Genomic DNA, 24,283 nt, shown 5'->3' with positions numbered 1-24,283 from the left:
ATTCTTCTTAAATAGATCTTAGCTGGAAACTGACTTACACTTTTGTTGCACAACATATGAAAAAACTACAGGTTTGTTTGAACATGAACTTTAAATTAGTTAGATTCTGAGCTGACTATAGAATTACACAGGTTTTTGAAGCAAGAAACAGGTTTTATATATTGCAGGTGTTTTCATTAATTTTTTGTCTCAACTACTGAAGCCATTTCTGATTTATTTCATTACTAGTGTCAGGTTTTTATTATTCTTTGTAGGTAGATTATTTGTGAAGTTGACTTATGAGTAATTTGAAAATGTAAATTTTTAGTCATAGTAATATTTATGCCAAATATGTTTAGGTGTATTAATTGCTTAAAAAAATCCTGTAGTTTCAGGTACCCTTCTCACACTCACATAATTGCTAAATTCTAAATGTATAAATAGGTATCTGGTGGTAGTTGTAAGATTGTGATGAAAAATGTAAAGGACTTTTCAGTGAACTGAGTTTTGTTTGGTTTTGGTTGGGTTTTGTTGTTCGGTGTTTTGGTGAGTTTTTTTTTGTTTGGTTTGGGTTTTTTTTAATATGTATAATAGGTTTGATCATTATTTTATTGATCCTGCATGTGTGTTTTTGGCAAAGAAAACTAATTTTATATGGCCAGATTGTGCATCTTTGGCTTTTATAAACCACCAAAGTCCTATTGAAGTCAACAGAGCAGAATTACTTTACCAGGTTTTACAAAGCCTGAAGTACTTCCCCCTCACTGAATTTGCATGGAAGACCACATACTCTCCTCTTTTTCTTGTTTCTCTCTTTTTTTTAAACTCTCTTTAATTTATTATGTGATTAAATTAGTTTTGCCTCTGAAAGGCTCTTTCTATTTTATGTACCTTGTTCAGAAGTATCATGTTTGGTAATGCTCCTCTTGAGTAAGGAGGAAGTTTAGATGACTGTAGACCTATCACAGTAGTTTTAAGTAGAGTTAAATAAGTTGACTACTTGAGCTGTGAAAATATTTAAGAAAGATAATGTCTTACTGTGGCTTTCTCAGGAGGATTCAGCAGAAAAATATTATTTTTGTCCTTGCTTAGAGTTTCAGCAGGAAATAGAACCAAAGCTTAACTGTCCAAAGAGGCTACGACTGCACATCAAGCAAGACCCTTGGAACCTGCCCAGCAGCGTCCGGAGTCTTGCCCAGAATATCAGAAAATTTGTTGAAGGTTAGTAAGAACAACGTGACCATAAACAAACACTTCATTAACGACAGAGAGCCTGGGGAAGGGGAAGAGGTACAACTGCTTCATATTGCTACTAGGCAAGCAGTGTAGTCTATGGAGAATGTCTGAATTTCAGGACATTTTTGTGTTCTTAATAGAAAGGTTAGTGGAGTATATATCAGCTGTCTCATGCTCACCCTGTTACCTTTGGATAGCGAAGAGAAAATTGTCTCTTCTGACAAGTGAAAACCAGTGTAGCATGCGTTATATTATTTCAATTGCTGCTAAAGTGTGATGGGCTTGACTGGTTTATCACAGAACTTCATGGGGCCTATTTACCAAAATGGTCTTTCCTTGAAATTAAACTCACTTTCTTCTACTGTCTTGACTGGAAAATGAAGACTCTACAGGACAGCTTTTGTCATATCTTATTCTTATCTGTCACTGGTATGGAATCATTATCCTTCTAAGATCATGCTCCTTATTCTGTCATGAAGCCAAACCTCTTGCACTCATTTTCACTTGCTCCATCACAACTGGTCCTATCACTCCACCTCCTTCCCTAAATATTACCTAGTAGTCTGCCCCTCTTCACCAGCAACAGACAATGTGAGCTGGGTTTTTCTGTTCTCTCTCATGGCTTGATAATAAAGTAACTGGGATTTCATCTCCAGAAAATCTTGGCTGTAGCTTCTGCTTTATTTCCTGTGCTATTTGATAGAGAAACAGAAATAATGAGCAAAATTATTTTTATAAAACTATTTTCACTAGGAGTCTACATGGGAAGAAGAACTTGTGTCATGTCTAGCTTTAAATGATTTGTGTGTATGCTTAGTTGCTTTTGTTTTGTTCGCTAGTTTTCATGGTGTCCCATGGAGAAACTGTTGAATTACAGATCATGGAAAAGAACGTTGTGATAGTTTCAGTAAGATAAACCTCCACAAACCAACTGGCCAAAGCAAACAAACTTCTCCTCCTCTGACTTTTGGTGTTTCTCATTTCAGATACAATCTTATTTTAAGACCCTGGGTTAGAAAATTATAAAAACAACCATAAAAAAATCTCCTGCTTTTTGAGTCAATCAGAGTGGGTTGACACTCAAATACTAAGAATTCTTTTAGTTTCATGGTGGCTGTCACTAAGTGAAAAATTAATAAATATGTTTGGGTCTTTTTTGGTACGGGTCTATCTTCAGCCTAAATGAAATTATATTCAAGTATTAATTATGGTTTCTTTCACAGTTCAGGAGGAATAGGAATGTGTTTTTAACAGTCAATCCTTCATTGCCCTTCTTGCAAAGCCAAGCCTAGCAGGCTGGTTTCACATAACTTCTTTGCCCGTAAATAGAATAGTAACCCATTTCAATATTGGTCGTATGCCCTTAATATTGAGATGAGGTTATTCGGGTAAATTTGGGTTGAAATCTACAACAGAATATTGTGGGAGAGTTCAAGAAGGTCCAAATGGCTTGCTGCCTCTGTAAAATACAAAACTCCTGTTTTTACAATATGTCTCTAATGGTGATATTTATCAGAAGGAATCTTGGTGTTCACAGAACAGTAATAGTATAGGCATTATCTAGTATTTTTGAAATTAGGATTAAAAAGGTTTTCTCTGTTAATAAATGACAGTAATTAAGTTTATTGTAACTGTCATGCTTGTCAGTGGTGCATGATTCAGAGAGCTAAATAGTAAAAGGCATTAGTCTTGTGCTGTTCAAGGACAGCACAAACTTTGTCTTACTGTCTCTCCTCACTGTGTCTCAGAAGTTGCCTCTCAGTTTTATGTGTTCTTGGCTCTCCCATTCCATCTACAGCATTTGAGCTTTTGTCAGAGATTTCTAACAACTGCCTTCTCTTCCATTTCCTTAACCAAATACATGGGTTTACATGTAAAATTAACATCCTAAACTGTTTATTCTCCATTAGTCTTTACAGCTCTCTATTCTCTTGTATTTTTTTTTTAATTTGATTCCTCTTCCACACCACCACCCCAAACTGATATCAGTAATACTTGGTCCTGAGAGGTACTCCGGAGAATCTGCATTGCAATTTTAATTGGCCTGTTGGACCAAGGAGTTGGTGTGATGTAATGGATACCCAAAAGCCTTGCCTCTTATAATTTCCCTGGCACAAATAGCTTGAAGAGGAGAAGTAGGAGAATGGAAATGAATAGTTGCTTCTAAAGCATTAGTTTCCAAGGCATGTCTGGACAGGTATATAAATTCAGTGTTGAAAAGATTCAGGGCAGAAATGTGCTCCTCAGTCAGTTTTGATAGACTGCTGTGATTTGAAATGGCTTTGGCCTGTATAAATTATATATATTTTACAATTTATATTTTAATATATAATTTTATATATTAAATATATAAAAACATGCAATATAAAAAGATATAATTTATATTTTTATATATACATTTGTATATTAAATTTCTACCCCGGATAAAATAAACTTGAGATACAACCACCAGCTGGATCTAACTGAAATCAGATGAGCATGAAGTAAGGTTTGGTGCAGGAGAGAGCATTAGTTAGGGCAGGAATTCAGTGGTCACCAAACAGAGAAAGAATGTAAGTACAGGATTCTGGATGCATATGCGATATGTAACATGAGAATCAGAAAGCACTAGAGGAAAAGCTGAGGAATGACTTGAGTAGCAACCTGGAAAACAAGAAAGATGTTTGGAAAGAAAAGGACCCTTCAGAAGGAAAGTGCTACCAAAACTGGCCATAACACCAGAAAGGTGTAAGTGAACAAAAAGGAGGAGAAATTTCTGTAGTTGCTTCTTCCCAAAGAATAAATGGTAAAATTTGATGTCAAAAGAGATTTTTTAGAGCAAATCAGATTTCTAGTCAGATATAATCACATAACTGCATGAGAAAGTACAGTATTTTGCTCGCACAGTAATTTTAAATTTAAACAGGAAATAACTGTGCAATTGAGAAAGTTGACATCTATTTTGATTTAAATTAAAAGTGAGGAGTGAAGCACCCTTTCAGTCATTACAGGTATAAAAAGTGTACTTCAACTTAAATCATAAAACATGCAGTGCAAATCTCAGTCTTAGTTTGGAAATATTTTCAGATATGTGAAACAAAATAAAATTAAATCTAGCCTTTACTGGCAAAAGATTAGCAGAATAGCATGATTATAAAAACAAACAAAAAGAGCCAAACGAATGTTTAGGACTAGAAGAAATTGAAGGCATCTTGCATTACAAATCACATAACCTAAAATGAAATTGTTAGGTAGCTATTCCTTTCCTGTGTAGCAAGAAGGGGTGAAAACTTCCACTGTATTTGGAATTTGTTGAAAAGCAAACAGTTGACATACAACCCCAGGTAAGTCTAAACTAAAATACTCTTTTGCCTATGGGTATATTTTGAAATGGAGAAGACTTACTGCAATGATAAAGGAGATCTGCAGTGTCCTGTAATTTTCCCATAAGCAGGGAATCAGTATTTATAGATACCTCAAATGCCTTTGAATTCAGAGATCCAACAAATCTGATATAAATCAAGCTGCAGGTTATAGCCTCAGTATATCTAAATTCTTCAGAGAAAAGCTGTACTTCTCTATAGAAATTAGTATTTTCAGTTACTAAGCTATGTTCAGACTCCAAGATGCTATAAATCTCTGTAAGTGGGGTTTTGTATTTGGTTTTGTGTTTTCCCCAAAAGACAGAAGGCTAAGGAAATACCCATCTCCCAGCAATTTTTAAGAATAACCAGTAATTTAGGGTGTTTTGATGTTTGTATTCAAGATACCGAGAGCATGATTTTCAGAAGCATAGGCACTACCAGTTCTTTTTGCAATGTTTGTGTAGCATGGATGAAGATTAGGCTTGAAAGGTTTTCTTCTGTTTTTAAGCATAGTCACCTTTGGGAAAGATTCTGGCTTTTCATAGATATGCTCAAGTACACACAGAATCCAGACTGTGCTGTTGATACAGTCAGCTCCAATGTCAGTTCCATCATCTGATTTGTATCCAAATTTCAAACAATTCAGATTTCAAGCTTATTATAAGGTTGTTTTTAGTAGGGGGCAGCATATAACCAAATTGTCTTATGTCCGTATACCCTATAGTAGCTCTACTGGCCCACTGAGAAGGGCTTGAAATAGGGCTGCACGGAAAATTGGGTGTGTGAAATAAAGTTTGGAAAGATGCAAAAGGATGTGAAGCAGCAGAGTATTCCTTCAGGCAGTTACTGTAGGACAGCTAATGTGCTGAAAGTTTGACATTCTGTAAGGTTATGGCAGTTTTTTAATCTGGCAGTTCCTTGCTATGGTGGGTTTAAATCATTTAGATTTCTGCTCTGTCTCATATGTGGTAGAGGGGAAGAATAATTTCCTTCAGCCTTCATTACTTTAAGAAGCCCCAGTCCCTAAAAACAGAAGAAAGAAAAAAAAAATTAAAAAAGAGGTGTAAAACCAAATTTTGGTCAGTGTAAATTAAGAGGTTTTTTTTAAGTCTGTACTTCTTAGTTCTTAGATTAAGTGAAAAGAAATGAACCAAAATAAAATCCTGAAGGCTGAGAATAAAGTGAAATGGTGTTTGATTTTTCCTGGATGGTTTGGTATATATTGAAATAAGGATTATGGAACAGGAGAGGGAAAACAAAAAAAGAAAGAATTAGGGTAGTTTGGGAATCAAGTTTAAGAGTGGAATTCGACGTATGTGGACTTCCACTGGCTGGCAGCATGGGTTCTGTGATAATAGCTGCCTCTTTGTGTGTGTTTCCCAGCCTGGTGCATTTGATTATTGTCAATTTTATCAAATCATATAAAATTAAGTGAGGTTGAGACTCATCACTGTTTTGTAGGTATAAATCAGGGTTGCCTACACAGGAAGTTGGGGTTAAGGCTGGTATGAAATTATTATTGTGAAAACACTTTTAACCATGACCTCAATCCTCAATGTTACTTTTTTTTTTCTTTAAGAGGTGAAGGCACGAATCCTCTTGGCCCTTCTTGAATATACAGGTAATTTTGCTTTTTTGGGAGTGGGGGAAATGGGGAATGGTTTGAGGTTTGGGGTTTTCAGCTTTTGGACAGAATACTGTGTTTAGTGAAAGAGAAAAAATCTCAGATGCAATAACCTGATAATTAACAACTTTACCCTTGTGTTTATAGTGAGGATTCCTGAAGAACACAGCAATTCCAAAGATACTTCTACCAAACACTACACATTCTTTTAATTTTTTTTTTTTTTTAATGCAGAAATACCTTCTCTTGTCATTTCCTGTGGATCTTGGCAGATGAAGTAACTACTATCACTGAGTTTGTGCACACTGCTTCTGCTGTCTTTCTTCTGTTATGCTTTATCCTATTTGCTGTCTTTTTTCTATCTCCGTCTATCTCCATGCTTACCTTACTATTGTAACTCAAACCTGTAAGTGTTCAAGTAAGCAGTCACATTTGACTGTAAAAGACTGTCAGATTTCTTCCTAATATCACAAAAGTTCTTAGTAATTTCTCAGGTGTTCTAAAATAAGTAATGACCTGAGAAAATACCTCAGACTATTTTTTTTAAAGCAGTTTTCACTGTTTACATGGTTTCATAAGACTGGAAAATTTATTATTTATTTTCTATAAAAATCCTTTTGTAAAAAGAGCCCAAAGTGCTCTTGTATGCAGTATCTGATGTTCAAGTAGTATTAAATGAGGTGCTGGAGACACAAGAGGGCTGCTTCAGGAGCAGGAAGAACAGGAAGGCACTGAAAGTCAGCTGCTGTTAGACAAATAGGGATAAAATTGAGCAAAGTGAGGAGAGAGAATGTGTGTTGGGCTCAAATCCCTGAGCACTGCTGTGACATTGGAAAATTTTTGACCATGGAGAAGCCAGTGGGATTTTTGAAGCTGGAGATGGGTGGAGGTTTTAAAGATACAAATTCTGTCATTAGTGGATTCTGCACAACTGGAGAGGTTGAAGAGGGGGGTTAATTTTCAATAAACCAGAAAACAGTAAGTCATAGTGCAGAAGCAGTTGTTGTTAGAGCATTTATGACAAATATTCCTGAATTCCTGAGAGGCTGGCAAATGAAATCAAAATGATTATAAAAGAGTGGTCACTGTTATCAGTAGTAAAGGAAAAGATTGGAGAAGATCTCAGAGGGAAAACAGACAGAATTGAGTTGCTTTGAGGAATAGTTGAGTCCAAGAAAAGCATATTTTTAAAATCAGTTTTGTGAGTACAGAATTATTTCTGCTGACTTACCCAGTCATATAAAGTCTTGCCAGCTCCTTGGAGAAGGCAGAAAATGAGCCAAGCCTCCTAGAGGCAGAGGAATCACAAAGTGAGGGCAAAGATTTTAGGTTTTGGAAAGACCTCAGTATCACCTAATCTTCTCTTGCTCTGAGAAAGATTAAGCCTACCTGTACCATTTGTGATTGGTGCTTGCCTAACAGCTCATAATGATAAAAATACTTGAAGACCTTCAGGAAAGAGGGGAAGAAGGAAGTACTGAATATTTATCACCACAGTTCTGTGCTTTATTGAGAACATGTTTTCCTTTCTAACTCTTTTGACCTTTAGCTAATCTAATGCCTGTGCCCTCCAGAATAAATTGGTAGGTTAGCTAGTCCGTATTTTAAATCAGCTGCTAATGATTCCATAGACTTCTACCTAGGGACCTGTCCTGGACTTTCCTGACACCATAAATCTCTGTTGCTTCCTGGGTATGTGATGCAGCTCTGTGCTTATTTTATAGGTTTCACATTCATATATACATTATATTTGGATTGATTGTGGTTCTGGTAGCAACACTATTATATGCCTTGTTTCCAGTTTAGAGCAGGCAATCTTCATCTGCCCTACTCAGCTTGTAGCTGTGGAGTTGACCAGGTGATTCAGTTGTATTAAGAGCTTCTGACTATCCTTGCTTTCCTCTGAAAAGTAAATGGTTTTGTGCCCAGCTGGCTTTCCTATTGCAGCAAAGAGATCTGACTCATATCTGTCACCTTGTAACATCCAAAGTACATAGAATTGATGGTATATACATTAACAACTATAAAATAAACACACATTCTTTATGGAGAACTATTTTAAATTCCAGATTTAAACGGATTTCTATATAATTTTAGAATTGTAAAATAATCCTTTAATGTGGAAAATGGAAGTTTTGGTCCTGGAGGGCTATTTACTAGGGATAACATTAGGCTGTAAAACTTGTAATTTACTTTTCATTAAAAAGACTTGGGGTTTTTTTCAACAAAGAAAAGAATTCCAGCCCAGATCCTTTGCTGTTAATTAATCTTATGCTCCATTTTCAATTTTCCTCTTTTGGCTTTTACCCATAACAGATAGTGAGATACAACTGAGACGAGACATGGTCTTCTGCCAGAGCCTAGTAGCCACAGTCTGTGCTTTTTCAGAGCAGCTAATGGTGGCCTTAAATCAGATGTTTGATAACAACAAAGAATATGAAATGGAGACACTGGAGGCCAGCAGAAGGTGGTTGGAACAAATAGCCAGTGCAGGTCTTCTCCTACATTTCCAGTCCCTGCTTTCACCTAACCTGGTAAGAGCCCTTGTGTGACATTGTGTTCCCTGAGCCAGGGGCATGGTTAAACAGTCTTACTTATAAATGTGATTTTCAGTGTCCTTAGTGCTTAGCTTGTTGCTTAATTAGCTGCTATTTGGGGAAAAAAAGTGATTTAGATAATTACAGATATGGGAAATGTTTTGTTTGTGATATGGGAAATATGTTTCCACTAAGACATTATTGTGTTTGTTTTGTTAGCAGATAGTAAGTTTACCCTTGATTTCCCACTGCTATTGTAGCTGTTCCCTAGGAGGCAGAGTAGTAGGTGATAACCAGAACATCAGTTTGCAATCAGCAGAAATGCAAGATTAATAAAAAACCTGGTTTGGATAGTTTCATCACCCCCTCACCCACAATCCAACATGTCTGTCTGTAGTAGTGGAAGGACTAGACATGCTTGTCTGTTTTGCCTCTGTCTTGGGGCAAATTCCCATAGCCTGTCAGGGGGATTGGAAATCTGCTGTTTCTTTACAAGGCTTGGTGAAGAGCCATGGCTTAAGAAATGGTTAAAACAGGGACATGGCTTTATAGCCCGCTAATCTCCGGTTATCCAAAGTGCTTCTTCAGCTATTTAAGCTCTTCTCACACTAGACTAGTTCCTGCTAACCTGACGAACAGTGAAGCAGTCTGTACGGTCTGCTCTGTGGCATTCTTCTCAATCTCTGGAGTTGCTCACTGCAAACAATTGATTTCATACATTATAATGTATAGAAATCCATGCAGATAACAGGTGATGTTCTTTAGTGCCAGAGGTCTTCCTTCCTTGCCTTGTTATCTTGTCAGCAAATTGCTAACCTGATAAGCTTTAAAATTGGAAGAGAATAAAAATAAAGGTATTTCCAAAATAAAGTTATTTCTAAATCATAAAGTTTTTTAGTCTGTAGTATTGGTGGAGGGCACTGACTTGAGCTAGTGTGAGCAACTCACAGGTAGTTGAGGTATATATATGGGCTTGCATGGGACGTGGTATGTCAGGACGAGATGTGCAGCTTAAAAACAGATCAAGTCAGTACCTATGAGAAACCAGAGTGTTCTTTATCTACATGAGGAGTATATGAAGAATGAATGGCCAGGGGAGCTTGGGCTCATGTCTTTAGTCTTGAGTACTTTTAGCACCATACAGCAGCAACATTTACTGGTTCTCAGGGTTCAAGAGTAAATTCAAGTGGTGCCTGTCTTAGTTTTTTCCATGTGCTTAGTTGTCATGTTATCACAAATAACTGTTGTCTTTACAGCATTGAATACTTCTGCATTTTTCTTTCAAGTTTGTAGATATTTTCTTTGTAGTGAAAGTGCATGTTACTAAGCTGCTTCTATGTAATTGGATGTAATACCAGCAGTGTGCATTAAATTGAAAGAAAAATTAATTTAGTCTAACTTTTCTTAACCAGGGGAAAAGTATTTAAAGGCAACTTTTTCAGTACCTGCTCAACACTATTTTGCTTACAAATGATCCGTGTTATTTTAAACAAGGGTATTTGAAGGAAATTGTACTCATTATGGCCATAATTCAGTAAAGAATGAGCAGTTGTGTAAAGATTTCCCATGTCACTGAATGGTTTCTAGACTATTCTGCTGATAAAACTGCTCTCTCCATAGAGACTTCATAAATTGAACCAGGAGACAAAATATTTCTAGCAGATTTGCTTTTTCATAAATACAAAGAAGAATGCTATTTCAGTCTGTTGATCAGGAAAAATGTAGGATTTTTTTGTCTCTCTATAATTCAGCAAGCTATAGTTTATTCTAGTTTTATAGGCAGCTAGTTTGTTAGTCTTTGCCTTCCTACTTTTCCAGTTCTTAGAGAAGTAAAAACTGCATGCCTCAGGTTTCCATTTGGCTCCTGCAAACTTCAGGTGCTAGGGGAGAGTTGTATGAAGAATAGTATTACTTCAAGTGATTACTGACTTCTGCTATAATTGCTCTGCATATTTGACTCAAGATAACTGTACTTGCAGATTAGTATTTTCCTTTTCCAAAGTTCAGTGAAGTGTCCTGAGAAGTTAGTAATTTACTTCCTGAAGCTTTTTTTTTTTTTAATTAGTCTGGATCTCTCTATTTGGCTCAGTAATGCAGTGAACCATGTGTGCAAATCAGAATATTGGCATATCTACATACTTGCTTTGCATCTAAAGTTTTGTAGGTGAAGGTGCAAGTCACCCTGAGCTGTAGTCACTCTGAGCTACTGGTTCAGTTACTGGAGCTTAGAGTGGACACAATAAACTCATCTGTTGTTCATAAATTAAATACTAAAGGTATGGATTTTTCTTAAAGAAAATTGTGAAAAGGAAGAATTTTGTTTTTGCATTTTCCCTCTGTTAATTTACAAGCTAGACCTGGTGTCAAGATAAGGTGTTGAATTTTGGTGTCTTATGTAAAGAATAATTGCAGGATCGTTTGATTATGAAAGCCATTAAGTACTGGTAGATATATATTACCTATTCACAGAATCACAGAATCCCAAGGGTTGGAAGGGACCTCGAAAGATCATCTAGTCCAACCCCCCCGAAAGGATAGCATTCATTTTTATGGTCTTGGACTAGTAATACATGAATAAAATAGAAAGATAATTACAATTTCTAGGAGTGTATTAGTGAAATGTTGTGCAACATTTTGTAATTACTTTTATGTCCTGCTCTCATATTGTTTCTGGTAGGGAAAACATCTGGCTGAAATGACCATTTCGCTTTTGCCTTTTTCAGGCTGATGAGCAAGCTATGCTAGAAGATACACTGGTTGCACTGTTTGACTTGGAAAAAGTTACTTTTTACTTCAGACAATCAGAGCCAGAACCCCTAGTTGCAAGTGAGTAATTAGAATTAATATCTTGTCTTTATAGTTCAGAAACATTTTCTGTATTTGTAACATTTTACTCTTAGAACATTACCTCCACACAGGGAATATTATGTGATTTTGGATTATGGAGAATTAGCAAATCTGTAGTGCTCCTAATATTCCTAGGTATCCTGAAATACAACTAATATCAGTGACAATGCAGAATCGTTATCTGGTAATGTCAGTGACCTTGGGGGTCAAAACTGTTTGCTTAACTGAATTTTCCATTAGGAGTATGCAACTACATCAGGAAAGTCCCTGGAAGATCTAGTTGTTATTGAAGAGTTATGTGCAAAATAAGCTTGAAGGTCTTAATAGAGAAGTGCTATTAAGATGATATGGCGAAGCGTAAAAGCCATTTTGTTTTCTCATCTGAAATACAAGTAGATCTTGGAAGAGTTCCTTGAAAGGAGATGGCAAACAGCATTAGGATAGCTTTGAATTATGCAAGAAACTTCCTCTTGGAAAACATGCTGGTGCAGACGATCAGGGTCCTGAACCCTGTCTCACAATGTTTGTGCAGGAAGTGACTGTCTTTTCAGTCTTCTGTTTATATCCTTCACTTGTTTTCTGCCACTCCTTTATTAATATGTTTTCAGCCAGTAGAGATTTTCCTGCAGTGAACTTAGTTTAGTGAGCAAAAAGCCCTCATTTTTTCCCTGAGTCTTGGAACTCCCCTGGGGAGGGAGGAAAGCATGTCTGCTTCACATCAAGCTTTTCCAAAACAATTCCCTTGCCGCATTGAGACCACACATGAGAGAACTTCTGCAGTAACCAAAACCAGAATACACAAAGCTCCTCCACAATCCTGCCTGTGCTCTAAGGAATTCAATAGTGCAGTAGTCAGGTTGGAATTAGCCTATACCAGGACCATATATATTTCTGTATAATTCAAGTAAGGACCATGTTCAGAGTGTTTGTTTTCAAAAGAAACCTTGCCAAGCCAGGTAACAAAATGGAACCAGAGTTACAGGGCCTCTTGATGGGGATTTAACCCTGTGCCTACGTTATGAACTGTTATTGCTAGATCTACCAACCAAAGTGTCTGTGCTAAAACAGAGATAAAGTCTGTGTGTTCTAGGATTGTGATAAATCCCCTATTTCCTTTTTATTTGTTTCCTTATTTGGATTATTTATCCTGACTGTGATTACATAAGACTAGGAATTGGTAAATTTGGGTTTTTTTTCCATTTATGATTCTGCATAATTAATAAAAGAAATAAAAGTCTTACTAGAAAAAATTGTGAGAAATTTGGGTAGGTTGTTTTTTTATATTTTCCATTTAGGAATAAAATAATTTATGCACACAGTGTAAAAACTTCATAACAGTTTTATTAATGCAAATCACTAAATTTTATTGTTACTGCTTTCAGCTTGGAGACCTATGAATGGAAACTTAAACAGGAAATATATACAAAGCTTAAATTGAAATAAATTGACTTCCTCTGAGAGATTCAGCTAAATGGAAAATCTTCATCAGCTTATGCTAAAGCTCATTACATGTTAGTCATCTCGCATAATACACTTAATGTATGCTGGGGAATCACTGTAACAGCAAAATGATTCCTTTAGTTGCCCTGAACTCTACACCAGTTGGTGTGTTATGACATTTAGCTTGTCGAAGTGTAGTGAAATATGCTCTTCCGATTTTATCTATTCTACCATAACACATTGGTTTTCTTAGTTGAGTCTTAATTTTTAATAATAATCTAATGAATATGCTGTCGTGGTTTAAACCAAGTCCCCCAACTCCCTGAGAGTTAGGAAGGAAAATCCAAAGAATGTAGCCCTCATGGATTGAGATAAGAATGGTTTAATAGCTAAGGCATAACACAATACTAATGATACAGCCAATAACAAGCGAAAAGAATACAACACCCCACCAGCCACCGACCCATAACTCACTCCACCCTGCCCGGCCGAGCACCGCGTGCTCCCTCCTCCATTTTCCTCCAGAGCTCCACCCCTCCAGCCCTCTCTTTCCCAGTATGCATTCTGGGCATCACGTGCTATGGTATGGAATACCTCACTGGCTAGCCTGGGTCAGGTGTCCTGTCTCTCCTTCCTCCCGGCCTCCCCTCTTCCACCTGGCTGGAAAAAACCTTGAACAAAAACACCCTCAAAACATGCTCAAACCATGACATATGCTTACAATATTCTATATTTACTTGTGTTCTGTTCAACACAAGTCTGAGGAAAATCTGACTGTATATCAAACTGTCATGCACCAGAGGAAGACTTGTGAAATATGAATAAAGGTACCCTTGCAGTGATTTTAAACTATGTGCACGGATGTTTCTTCACAATTACAGGGAATACAAGTAGCATGTTGACAACAACATTACTTTCTTAGTGCTTTTGCTGTCATTGACAGGCTGGCAAAGATGACAGTCACTGCTTTTCTGTTTATCTGCTTTCTGGTGATTGGTAGGCCAGAATTGACCACAGCAACACTGAGTATTGTGAAAAATACTGCACCTACTAGTTTTGTGTCTGCAGTGATTTTTATCTAACAGTTTCTGGAAAAGGATGTGTCATTGCTTTTAATGAAATAGTAACACTGATTGTATTCTTAGATGTACCGATCACATACCAAGCAGAAGGAAGCCGGCAGACCCTGAAGGTCTACTTCTACCTTGATAGTTACCATTTTGAACAGCTTCCTCAAAGGCTGAAGAATGGAGGGGGATTTAAAATCCACCCAGTACTCTTTTCACAAGGTAATTTGAGTTTTAATCCCCTCAATTCTTTCACGTAAATTTAGCATTCTTTAAAACTACTTAATCACTTTGATTTAAATTCTTTGTAACTATAAGGGTACGATGCTTATATTTAAATATGTTGTTTAATGTGGGCATTTACTGAGAACTTTGAATTAAAATATGAATTTGCCAAGTTTTGTGATTAAAAAATAAATGCAGGTGTATGCATTTCTCAGTTTATGCCTGTTATATGATTCCAACACCAGAGTATGAATCTTCTTTCATCAATATTGTTTTTTCTTTGTAGACATTAGTGGACAATATTTAGACCATGAAACTTGCTTTTAAAGCTGTTTTGCATTCCAAATGCTATCATGAACTTTATCTGTTACTTCAAGTTTAAGGACTAAATTGTTATCCGGTGAGATTTCTGTCTCTTTAGAATGTTATGAAGACTTCAATAACGTTTTCAGGTTTTTGTAGTTATGACACTGCAGATGTTACTGAAGTGATAAATTGTGGTGTGGATTCTCAGAGTTCATAAATTGCAGGCAGCTTGCATTAGCTGCAGTGTCATTATAGTCATCAGGAGCATGGAGTTTGATTCACTGAAATCTTAAATGCGAAGTGCTGACTGCCTTGACCTGCCTTTGATTTTGGAAGGAGCTGAAAGTACTTCAAACTTTACTTCCTGAGTCTGTGTGGAACAGGCAGAAGTCAGCATACAAATTAAGGTTTCAAGGAGGGTTTAGTCTCTGATAGACAAGGAGGATGTAAAAGGAAATCCTAACTTGGATTCAAGAATACGACAAAAGACATGTTTTTTGTCATATTAGCTAGAAGAATGTTAAACTCTTCAAAAGAGGAGAGCCAAAGCTCTCACTGTGGGCTTCCCTGCCAATGCCCATGCGCATGACCCCTGCAGTGCCTGCAGAGGCAGAACTGTGCGCTCCAGCCAGTCCGGACAGGTGGCTGAGTTTCCTGGTTGGATAATCTAATTGGATGAAACCAACTTTACGCCAGTAAAATAAGCAGTATGGTTTATCAAGTTTGTTTGCACTAACATGCTATTATAAATGGAGTTCAGTGGATATTTTTGTATGGGCTTTCTGGTGTGACTTAGCCCCAAGGAATTTAAGAAGCAAGTCTCACTGCTGAAATTGAATATTTTTTGCACAAAAATAGAATTACCAACTCCAAAAATACATAAGGGGAGTGCAACTCAATTTGCATGTTCTTTTCCAGTGAATGAATTATTTATTAACTGGTCATATTAAGTAGTACAAGTAGAATTAATATTCTTTGTGCAGCTGAAGCTGTAAGACAGCAGCATGTTTCCATTAGAGCTCTGCTTATTGCTTGCATTTTCTGATAGGGTGATGACTTCTTAGAATGTGTATGGATTATTAAAGTAGCAATATTCCTAATTGTAAAATCTTTAATGCTTCTCCCCAAAAAATTATTTTACCAGGAGCCTGTGTTTTATGTTATAATAATCTCTTAATGTGAAGATGTTGATTTTTCCAGTCCAGAGTTTCTTGAAATCATTTCAAATGCTTGATTTGACTTAGCTAAAGAAAAGGTTAAACTTCCCTGAGTATCTAAAGTAATGGGGCTGGGGGAATGGTTTTGGGGGCTTTTTTAGATTTTTTAGGTTTTTTTTTAAAACTGTTGCTGGGAAGAGCATCCCAAAATGGAATTTCTTCCATAGTGCATTTATTTCTTCCTTCTTTTAATTTCTGTGCAGTGATTGTATGCGAAGGACATACAATCCTTCCTTTAATGGAAGTTTTTGTTTAGTTCCTGAATTCTTATAACAATGTTCATCCTTGGTTTTTTGAATATAACTAAGGTGGACATAGTTTAGTATTTGACTTAAGAAACTTACCTAATTCCTGAGAAAGGAGCTTGTAGTGCATTTTTTGAGATCCAGAGAAGTTTGATTTGACAGAGAAGGCATTTGCATTATCAGTGGAATTATCAGAGGTTCAGGTGCTCTAGGTCTCCCCAAATCAGGCTGCATAAGTAGTTGTTAGGTTAAAGGTTACTCTGAAGAAGTTGTTAGGTGAAAGGTTAGGTTACTCTGTGAAAGTAGCTGGTATATTGATCTTTTATTTCCTTTACCCCAGCTCATTCTACTGTTTTCTCACAGGATGTATTAGAACTAGAACTTGCATTTACATTCACAGGGCAAGAGTACTTTCATTAGACCAATGGAACCCAAACTAGTGCTCTCCCTTATGTTTTCTACAGGGCAAGAAATACAATTTTTCTTGCAAATGGAATCTTAAAGAGAGTGCTGTATGAATCTGACGATGTACGTAATTCAACTCGGCAACCCACAGGGGGGTCACAGGCTCAAGGTTAAAAAGTAATTCACTAGTGTGTGAACAAAGCTACACAGAAGGTGAATGCTAAATATTTAATACTGCTTTTTCTCTTCTCCATTCTCCTTTCCCTTTTCCCAGCACTGGAGAGCATGGAAGGATATTATTACAGAGACAGTGTCTCAGTAGAAGAATTTCAAGCTCAGATTAATGCAGCCTCACTAGAGAAAGTCAAGCAGTACAACCAGAAACTACGGTAAGTAATAAACCAACATTCCTGAGATAAGTTTACCATGCTCTGCTTTTCAGCTCAGTTTCTATGAAACATCTTTAAACCGAAGTGCATTGCATGGTGGTTGTTTTTTGGTGCATGACTGAATAAGATCCAAGACTCATGGTTCTGACATTTTTGATTTCTCCACTGTTAAGTTACTTTTAAAGAATAGCTTTACCATGAAAGTTATAGCTGTAATTGCCTCCAGGTTGTTGTACATCACAAGTGGAGTATTAAAATTGCTAAACATTACGATCTGGTTTTGAATACCATATTTACCTAACATCTACAGAATGTGATTTAGAAAATAGTTTTGTTTTTCTCAAAGCTGAACTTTTTCCTCCCCACTTGAACCAGACTAATGGGAGTATAAACATATTTGGATACTTGCATCACCTTTGGATATGGGTTACAGAGTGCATTCTTGCCAGTATATATAAAGATTATGCAGCTCTGTATTTCAGTAGATATTTCATTAAGAAGTTGCACAGGAAGACAATTTCTAGTATGCAAAGTAATCAATTACTTATGAAGTGAAATAATGAAGGGGTGTACATAGGCTGCTCTTGCATCTCACTGTATTTGTGAAAAACATCTGAGTACACGTATTTGCATGTGAGTTGAAAAAAAAGAGTGTAAAGAAGTGCAGCAAAATCAGTTTTAAAATTCTTGAATTAGATGGAAACACTATGGTTTAACTAGAATGGTTAGGTTGTTTTCAAAAGCAGCAGAAAACAGGAGTTAAAAAAGAAAAAGGACAGTAGAAAAAGAGAAGAATGACTGTCTCTTTTTCCAGTTCCTTAACCTGTTGGCCCACTCCTGGTTTTGAAGGGTTTTCTTCATGGATCTTGCAAAAGTATTTCTCCTAATATGTTGTCAACACAGTGAACTCCCTGGATTCTGTTTTAATCTAAGCAGTACTATAGCAAAAGTAATTCTAAAGCCATTTGTATTCAGTGAGTAAAATGTATTTCATTTTTTGTGACATCTGTGACAGTGCACTTCTATGTTAATGATGAATGTAGTATTTAGTCTGTATCCCATCTCATATTAGTACTTCTTATTTGGGGAAAAAGAAGTTCATCCTGAGTATTAACTTTAGAAGGCTTATGTTATAAATTAGTTTTACAGAAAGCTTTGGTCCATGTCAGTGTTTGGCTTAGATGAAGCCAGCTAGTGTTGGAAAGAAATTTCTATCAGTTGGACAAGGAAAATCTTTTGTGCTGGTTTTTCTATGAATAGGCCCAGATCAATCACCATGAAAATCCTTAAAAGAAATTCTTGACTTTACGCTCTAGTGTTCTCTGACCTTGCTTACCTTGTGTGTTAGGACCTCCATTCATGCTGTGGCTCTAATGAGGTACATTCCTCATATGGTGTTGTGACTCACAGCTCTGATCAGCTGGTAACCTCCAAGGCCTAGTTTTGCAAGAAGCTACTATGAAAAAGTTAGCAGTCAACAAAAAATTACCATGGATAACTCTGTCCAGTCACAAGAATGGGAAAAGTTTGGATTTTTTTTTCCAGCCATGTGATGTCTGGTGAGAACATTCAGTAATTGCTTTCTTAATTGTTTTTGTTTGCTTTTTTGGTGATCTCTGCCCATTTCTTAAATGAGGCACAAACAGCTTCAGAAATTCAGTGGCATAGTGTGAAGAGAAAAAACAGAAAAGCAGATGCTTCATTCTTGTTCTGCCATTTAGCCTGTGTAGGTGTTTTTTTGGCGAGGAGAATCTAATAAAGTAACTACAGCAGCAAAAGATATTAACATGTAGATGATTGCTCTAAAGAAGAACAAAAAAGGAAATTGAATATTTCCCTGGAAACATACTCAAGTGCAATAATACTATCTTAAACTCTTCACCTGGAAGAAATCCTCCTCAGAACCACCTAATCAGTAATAAAGTAAGTAATTCAAGACACAACTCATAAACCATTCTTTCTCAATAGAAAAGGAATGCATTTCTTGATTCTGAAATTACAACCTAATGACCATCTGATAATCCTTCCATTGCTACAGCAGTGGAAAGCAAACGGGAGCAGCAGCAAAGGAAAAAGTAGTGGGAAAAGAGGATGGGGACTAGTGGGAATTAAATGATTGGTTGTCAGTGACACTGCAGCCAAGCCATCTGTTGCTAAGAACTCTTGATAGAGGTTCATCTTCTCTTATTCCTAATGCATTTAGATGATAATACTCTAATAAATAAAACATGAAACAGATGAGACCACTTTGTGCATGGTCCCACTTACAGAGATGTTAGCCGAAATTGGGATGTACCTGAGCAAAATAGTAAAATTTAAAATGAGTAGTATCTTTGCTCAGCTACCCCTTAATTTCTTGTGGGAAAGTCTTGTTAAAGTCTGAGTATATAGATAATTTTTGAGGTATGTAGTCTTTTGGGTGACAGAGCGGATACTGATGTGTGCCTTGAATACATTTGCAAATAATTTATTTGAATTAATCAAAAGATATATTAGTAAGTTTTTAGTGCATTTCAGGAAGGATAAATTTTATCCATGTCTTCTTGAGACAAATCCTTGCTTTTATTGCAAAATTCATTCATAACTGTGCAACTGTGACCGTATTTTCCACAGTATCAGAAATGATACAATAAATCCAGCTGCAAAATTGTCCTCCTTGACATTGACTTGAGCATCATAAGAGCTTCTGTCTTTCATGGTTCTTGCTTTGGGGCTATCTCAACTATGAAATAGTAATGATAAGATCATCATTTTATAAGAATGCATGCACAACAGTTGAAAATCAGTTACAGAATTTCATGTTTATGTGGAATGGAAAATGCCCCTTCACCTTCTGTAATAAACTTAACCCTAACTATTTCAAACTATTTTATAATGTAGGGGAACTTTTATTCTAAGGCCAGCCAAAGTTTTCTCTACAATATTTTTTTTTCAGTTTTGCTACAACATCCCCTACCTCACCAGTACATAGGAAGTCCTTTATTGGAATGAAGATGCTATTTAAAAAACAGAAAGCAAAAACTAAGCAAACCCAAAACCAAAAAAACAATACATAGCTTATACAAGTTCTGAAACTGCTGGGAAATCTTCAGCATGTGGCCCACAATTATTCTTAATCATGCTGGATTTCTTTCTCACAGTCCACCAGGTTTCACTTATTTTTATAATTCACTGATTCTGTTTCCTTGACACTGATAGGGAAAAGAAAGTTATGCTCAAATTCTGTTCACAAGTTGACCTGGTGCCAGTAGTTGCCAGCAGTGTGGATTTAACCTCATCAGATTGTTTGCTAATGAGAAATGTGCAGTACAACCAAGTGAAAGTAATTAGGTCAGCAAAGATTTTTAACATCTTTATTACATTTACATTTATGTGTTTAATAGCTCAGCAGTTGTCTTCTAATTTAGAAGAGGACCAGAAGGAACTTGTGTATCTGACTTGCACGAAGGCTGATGTTAATTGAGGCCATTTTGTATTTTCTTGCTTCCTCACACTTTTCTCCATCTTCCTCCTTTGATACCCTTTGCCATTCAGACAGGCTTTTTCCATCCTGAATCAGTTCTTTTGCTTTTACAGATACCAGAGACCATTTTGCTTCAACAGTGCAGGACAAAATGTTTTTTTAGATCTGTAACTACTACAAATGCTGATGGGAATAATAAAGACACACAAATGCACTATATTTACTTGAACTGCTTGAGTGGTTTAAGTATTTTCTTTGCAAATCTTGAGTTATCTATGTAATTGTAAAAACACGAGAATGAACTTGAATTGTAATTTTTGGAGTATCTCTTCTTGAAGAATGACTTAGTTAAAATACATTTTGTCTTTCGGATATGATTTTTGTATTTGGTAAAGGTTTCTTCCCTGCAGAGTGAGATTCAGTATGGTGGTTATTACATTGCATAGAAATAAATCTTTCCGACATTACTGCAACCAAAGGTTTGGTTCCAATGTAGCCAGTTGGAAGCTCCGACAGACCCTGACAGTCAGGTTAGCTGACTGGCAATAACTCAGCTAATCCTTGGACTGAATAGTAACTTCAAGATAAAACAGTTGGATATGAGGACAGTTTTTATCCTCAGAGAAATCAGGTTTTGGATTATCTTCCTGCAAGAAGTAAGCTGTTTTTTAAATGCACCTTGATGAGTGTGGGGATGAAAACTTCTGTAATGTTTGCCCAAGTTATCAGAGGTTTGGACTTTCAGCCTACAGTAGTATGGCAGCTTGCTCTTCTAGTTTTCCTTTCTGTGTGTATTTGACATTTTATCAGATTAGTCTTTTTTTCTCCTTTTGTCTGTGAATTCTCTTTCGGGGAAAATAGTGGGTACCTCCTGTATTAAAATGCAGTTTTCTACAGGTGCTCTTGGTTAGCTTGTTAATAAGGAAAGTTCAGGAAGATCAAGAGTTTTTTCCTGAATATGTCTGTGCACAAAAAGGATGTATTTCAAAGGCAGAGAGGATTGTTAGGACGCAGGTCATTCAGTGGGATACAGGGATGTGGCTGTATATTTCAAGCTTCTGGGCTCTGCAGTATGCTTTGCTGCACATCAGTATACCTGTTCAGATTCCAAAATTGTCTATGCAGATTATTTTTAGCTGATGAGAAATCAGTGAAATCACTGGCTTTTAGATTCGTAAGCATTTTTAATGCCTCTTCAGCACCTATGCTTGCATTTAGACATCCAAACCCCTTTAAAATTTGGTTTCCAATATTGTGGTAGCTTGGTTTGGGAATATTCAGAAGGAAATAGATGAGGTTAGGAGAGCTCTACTTCCCTGTATCTTTTCTTTCAACCACAGCATGGTGTTTTCTTGTAAAAACTCTGACTATATGATGACCCAGTTCTTCACTCCAAAGATAAGCTCACGCTGTGGGAAAGACAGCTGAGGATTGCTGTCCATCCCCGCCACCGGTGTGGGTGCTAATTACCACTGTGTAGTAATTAACTTGTCTGTGCATCAATAGACAAAGAATGTCTGGAAAAGATGCTCCTTCCTGCCTCTCATTCTGTATGATTTGGAACTATTCTTTGAAGTCAGCTGTGTCCAGGGTTATTGGCAGCTACTTTTGTAGCCATAATAGAAGAAAAACTAAAGCAAGCAGTGAAGGGAAAAGGCCATTTTTTTGCTTTTTTTTTGTGGTTGTGTTTTAGGGTTTTTTGATTATTTTTTTCCTATGTTGCTGCTTCCTTGGATATCATTTTAGGAGGTAAATGCAAGCCTGTTACTCTAAGGAAGCAATTATAATCAGTGAATCTAATGACAAATGATTTAGCTAACTACCCTCATTACACTGAACATCTGATTACACCGAATGTAATATTTGTCATCGTAAAGTGTTTTATTTACTGTGTAACTTCAAATAGTTTCTCTGTCTTATGCCTCCTGTATTTATTTTATGGCATAAGTAGCTCTCCTCAGAATGATGGCAAATTCAGTTTCATTCTTCATTCAAGGATGTTATAATCCATGAGGTTTTCATGTTATTGGGTTTTCTTGTTTCTTTTTCTTTTTAAAAAGACAAGAAAATGAAACTCTTTCTTCCCCTAGAATTTATGTAAGCATGGAACAAAATCTGTCTGAGGAATATATAATCTTTTTTTATTTATACACATACGTATACACACACAGCAGCCTCTCAAGCTGCAGGCTTCTTGGCAGGCTGATGTTTTCTGTATCCTGTATAATTTAGTCAAAGCAGAAAATAGATGTGATGGCACTTATGGCTTCAGGCTAAACTAAAATTCTGTAATAGTTACTTTGGTATAAATGAGGTACAATGACATAAACGATATATCCACTCTAGAGATAGTTAATTACTATGAAAGAAAGAGCTTGTCTGACTGCAGAACAAACTGATGGATCCTCAAGGCAAAACCTTCATTATCGTAAAGACCAGATCATATATAAATTCCTTTAATAAATGCATTAAAATTCACCTTAAAACTGGCAGATTCCTTCCCCCACTGTTTCCACTGGGAAGCTTTTCCAAACCAAATTGCTCATGTGGTTAAGGAGCTTATGCTGTTTGTCCTTGTGCTGCTGTTGTCCTGCGATTTTAGTCTTGCTCTTCTTTCTCTCATGTCTACCCACCTCAGTGAGCGACATGTTAATGAGCAACATTAACAGTATTTGTCATTGCCATCAAATTCAGAGAGGAGTTTAACCTGAGGAGAGCTGCATTTTCCAGAGAGTGAGCCTGTGAAAATAGTTCCTTTTATGTATAGTGGGATATTTCTAAAGCAGGTGAAAATCTGTTTTCCTGTTTTCAATTCTAGGAATTTGATATATTGCTTTGTGTTTAAAAAAACAACCATAAAACTGGACTGCAATGCTTCATAAAGAAATTTATCATGTGGTTTAAGACTATGAAACCTGTAAATCTAAAACCTTTTAGTTTTTTATGATGTGGATCCAAATGAGCTAGATACTCGTGTCTGAACACTTTCCTAAATGCAAAATCTTTATGAAAGAGAAATTGAAAATTAAGCATTCGCTCTGAAGGACATAACAAGGAAATAATAGCTAAATTTGTCTCCTGATGAACATAATGAGAAGCATTTTAGTTAGAACAGAGGTTAAGATTCATTTCATCTAAGTGAAGGAAAAGGAGAGAGAGCAAATAGAGAGATCCTGGGCAAGTAAATTAAATTTGTCTAGCTGGTCTGACAGATACTGCCAGCTGGCCTGAATTTAGGTTTGGGTTTTTATTTCTTTTCCGGTACTGTGCTCTTTCTGTGAGTGTAAATTCATTGTTTCTTTTGACTTTCCACAAAGTATAATCAGTATTTATTATAGGCAATGTTCTGAAATTGAAAACTGTGTGTCTTGATAGACTATGTGTACTGAGTCTTTGCTCACTGAGCTGGACATCTGGTTCATTCTGCTCTCTTCATCCTCTGCAAATGCAAAGAACGTGTATCTGCAGTGATTGGAGGTGGAGCCTTTTCTTTCACTTCTCATCTCTGACAGGAATCCAGCCCAAGACTACAACTTGTACAGCTTGTAGCTGACCACCCAATGACTATTTGGCATATTGCCTTTTTTAACAGTGTATTCCATGTCTGGAATATGAGGAGCCAAAAAGGAGAAGTTTACTGTCTGAAAGGCAAATGTGGAAACAATTAGTTAGTACTAATGGATTCAGTGTGGATTTGGCTCTTTGGATAATGATGGGAGAAACAAGAAGGCAGCTGTAACTGGTCTGTGGCCCAAAAGCTTCCCTTTCACATCACAAATAGGTTGGTTTCAAGTGATCTTGGAAGTAGATAGAGATTCCTAGAAGAAAAGTGGTTAAAATGTAGTGTGTGAAAAGTGGAGAGCATTATATAGAGCAAATGGTTTGGTTTTGGTTTTTTTTTTTTTTCCTATTTATTTTTTTCATCCTTGATTTTCTGTCTTCACATTTCTATGATCCTC

The 24,283-nt window shown here is 36.5% G+C and overlaps 1 protein-coding gene across 1 annotated transcript in view; it reads left to right on the top strand.

Annotated features, from left to right (window-relative positions):
* PREX2 (phosphatidylinositol-3,4,5-trisphosphate dependent Rac exchange factor 2) overlaps positions 1 to 24,283 on the top strand; it is a 173,819-nt gene that overhangs the window by 115,449 nt on the left and 34,087 nt on the right. The window contains exons 30-35 of the mRNA XM_005150790.3: positions 1,072 to 1,200; positions 6,139 to 6,180; positions 8,500 to 8,717; positions 11,444 to 11,546; positions 14,153 to 14,296; positions 16,747 to 16,861. Coding sequence (XP_005150847.1) covers positions 1,072 to 1,200; positions 6,139 to 6,180; positions 8,500 to 8,717; positions 11,444 to 11,546; positions 14,153 to 14,296; positions 16,747 to 16,861 — 751 coding nt within the window. The remainder of the gene's footprint in view (positions 1 to 1,071; positions 1,201 to 6,138; positions 6,181 to 8,499; positions 8,718 to 11,443; positions 11,547 to 14,152; positions 14,297 to 16,746; positions 16,862 to 24,283) is intronic.

This window comes from Melopsittacus undulatus, chromosome 1, assembly GCF_012275295.1.
Source record: "Melopsittacus undulatus isolate bMelUnd1 chromosome 1, bMelUnd1.mat.Z, whole genome shotgun sequence".
Taxonomy (NCBI): Eukaryota; Metazoa; Chordata; class Aves; order Psittaciformes; family Psittaculidae; genus Melopsittacus; species Melopsittacus undulatus.
Note: the sequence above shows the minus strand (reverse complement) of the source record. Positions and strands in the feature narration are given on the sequence as shown.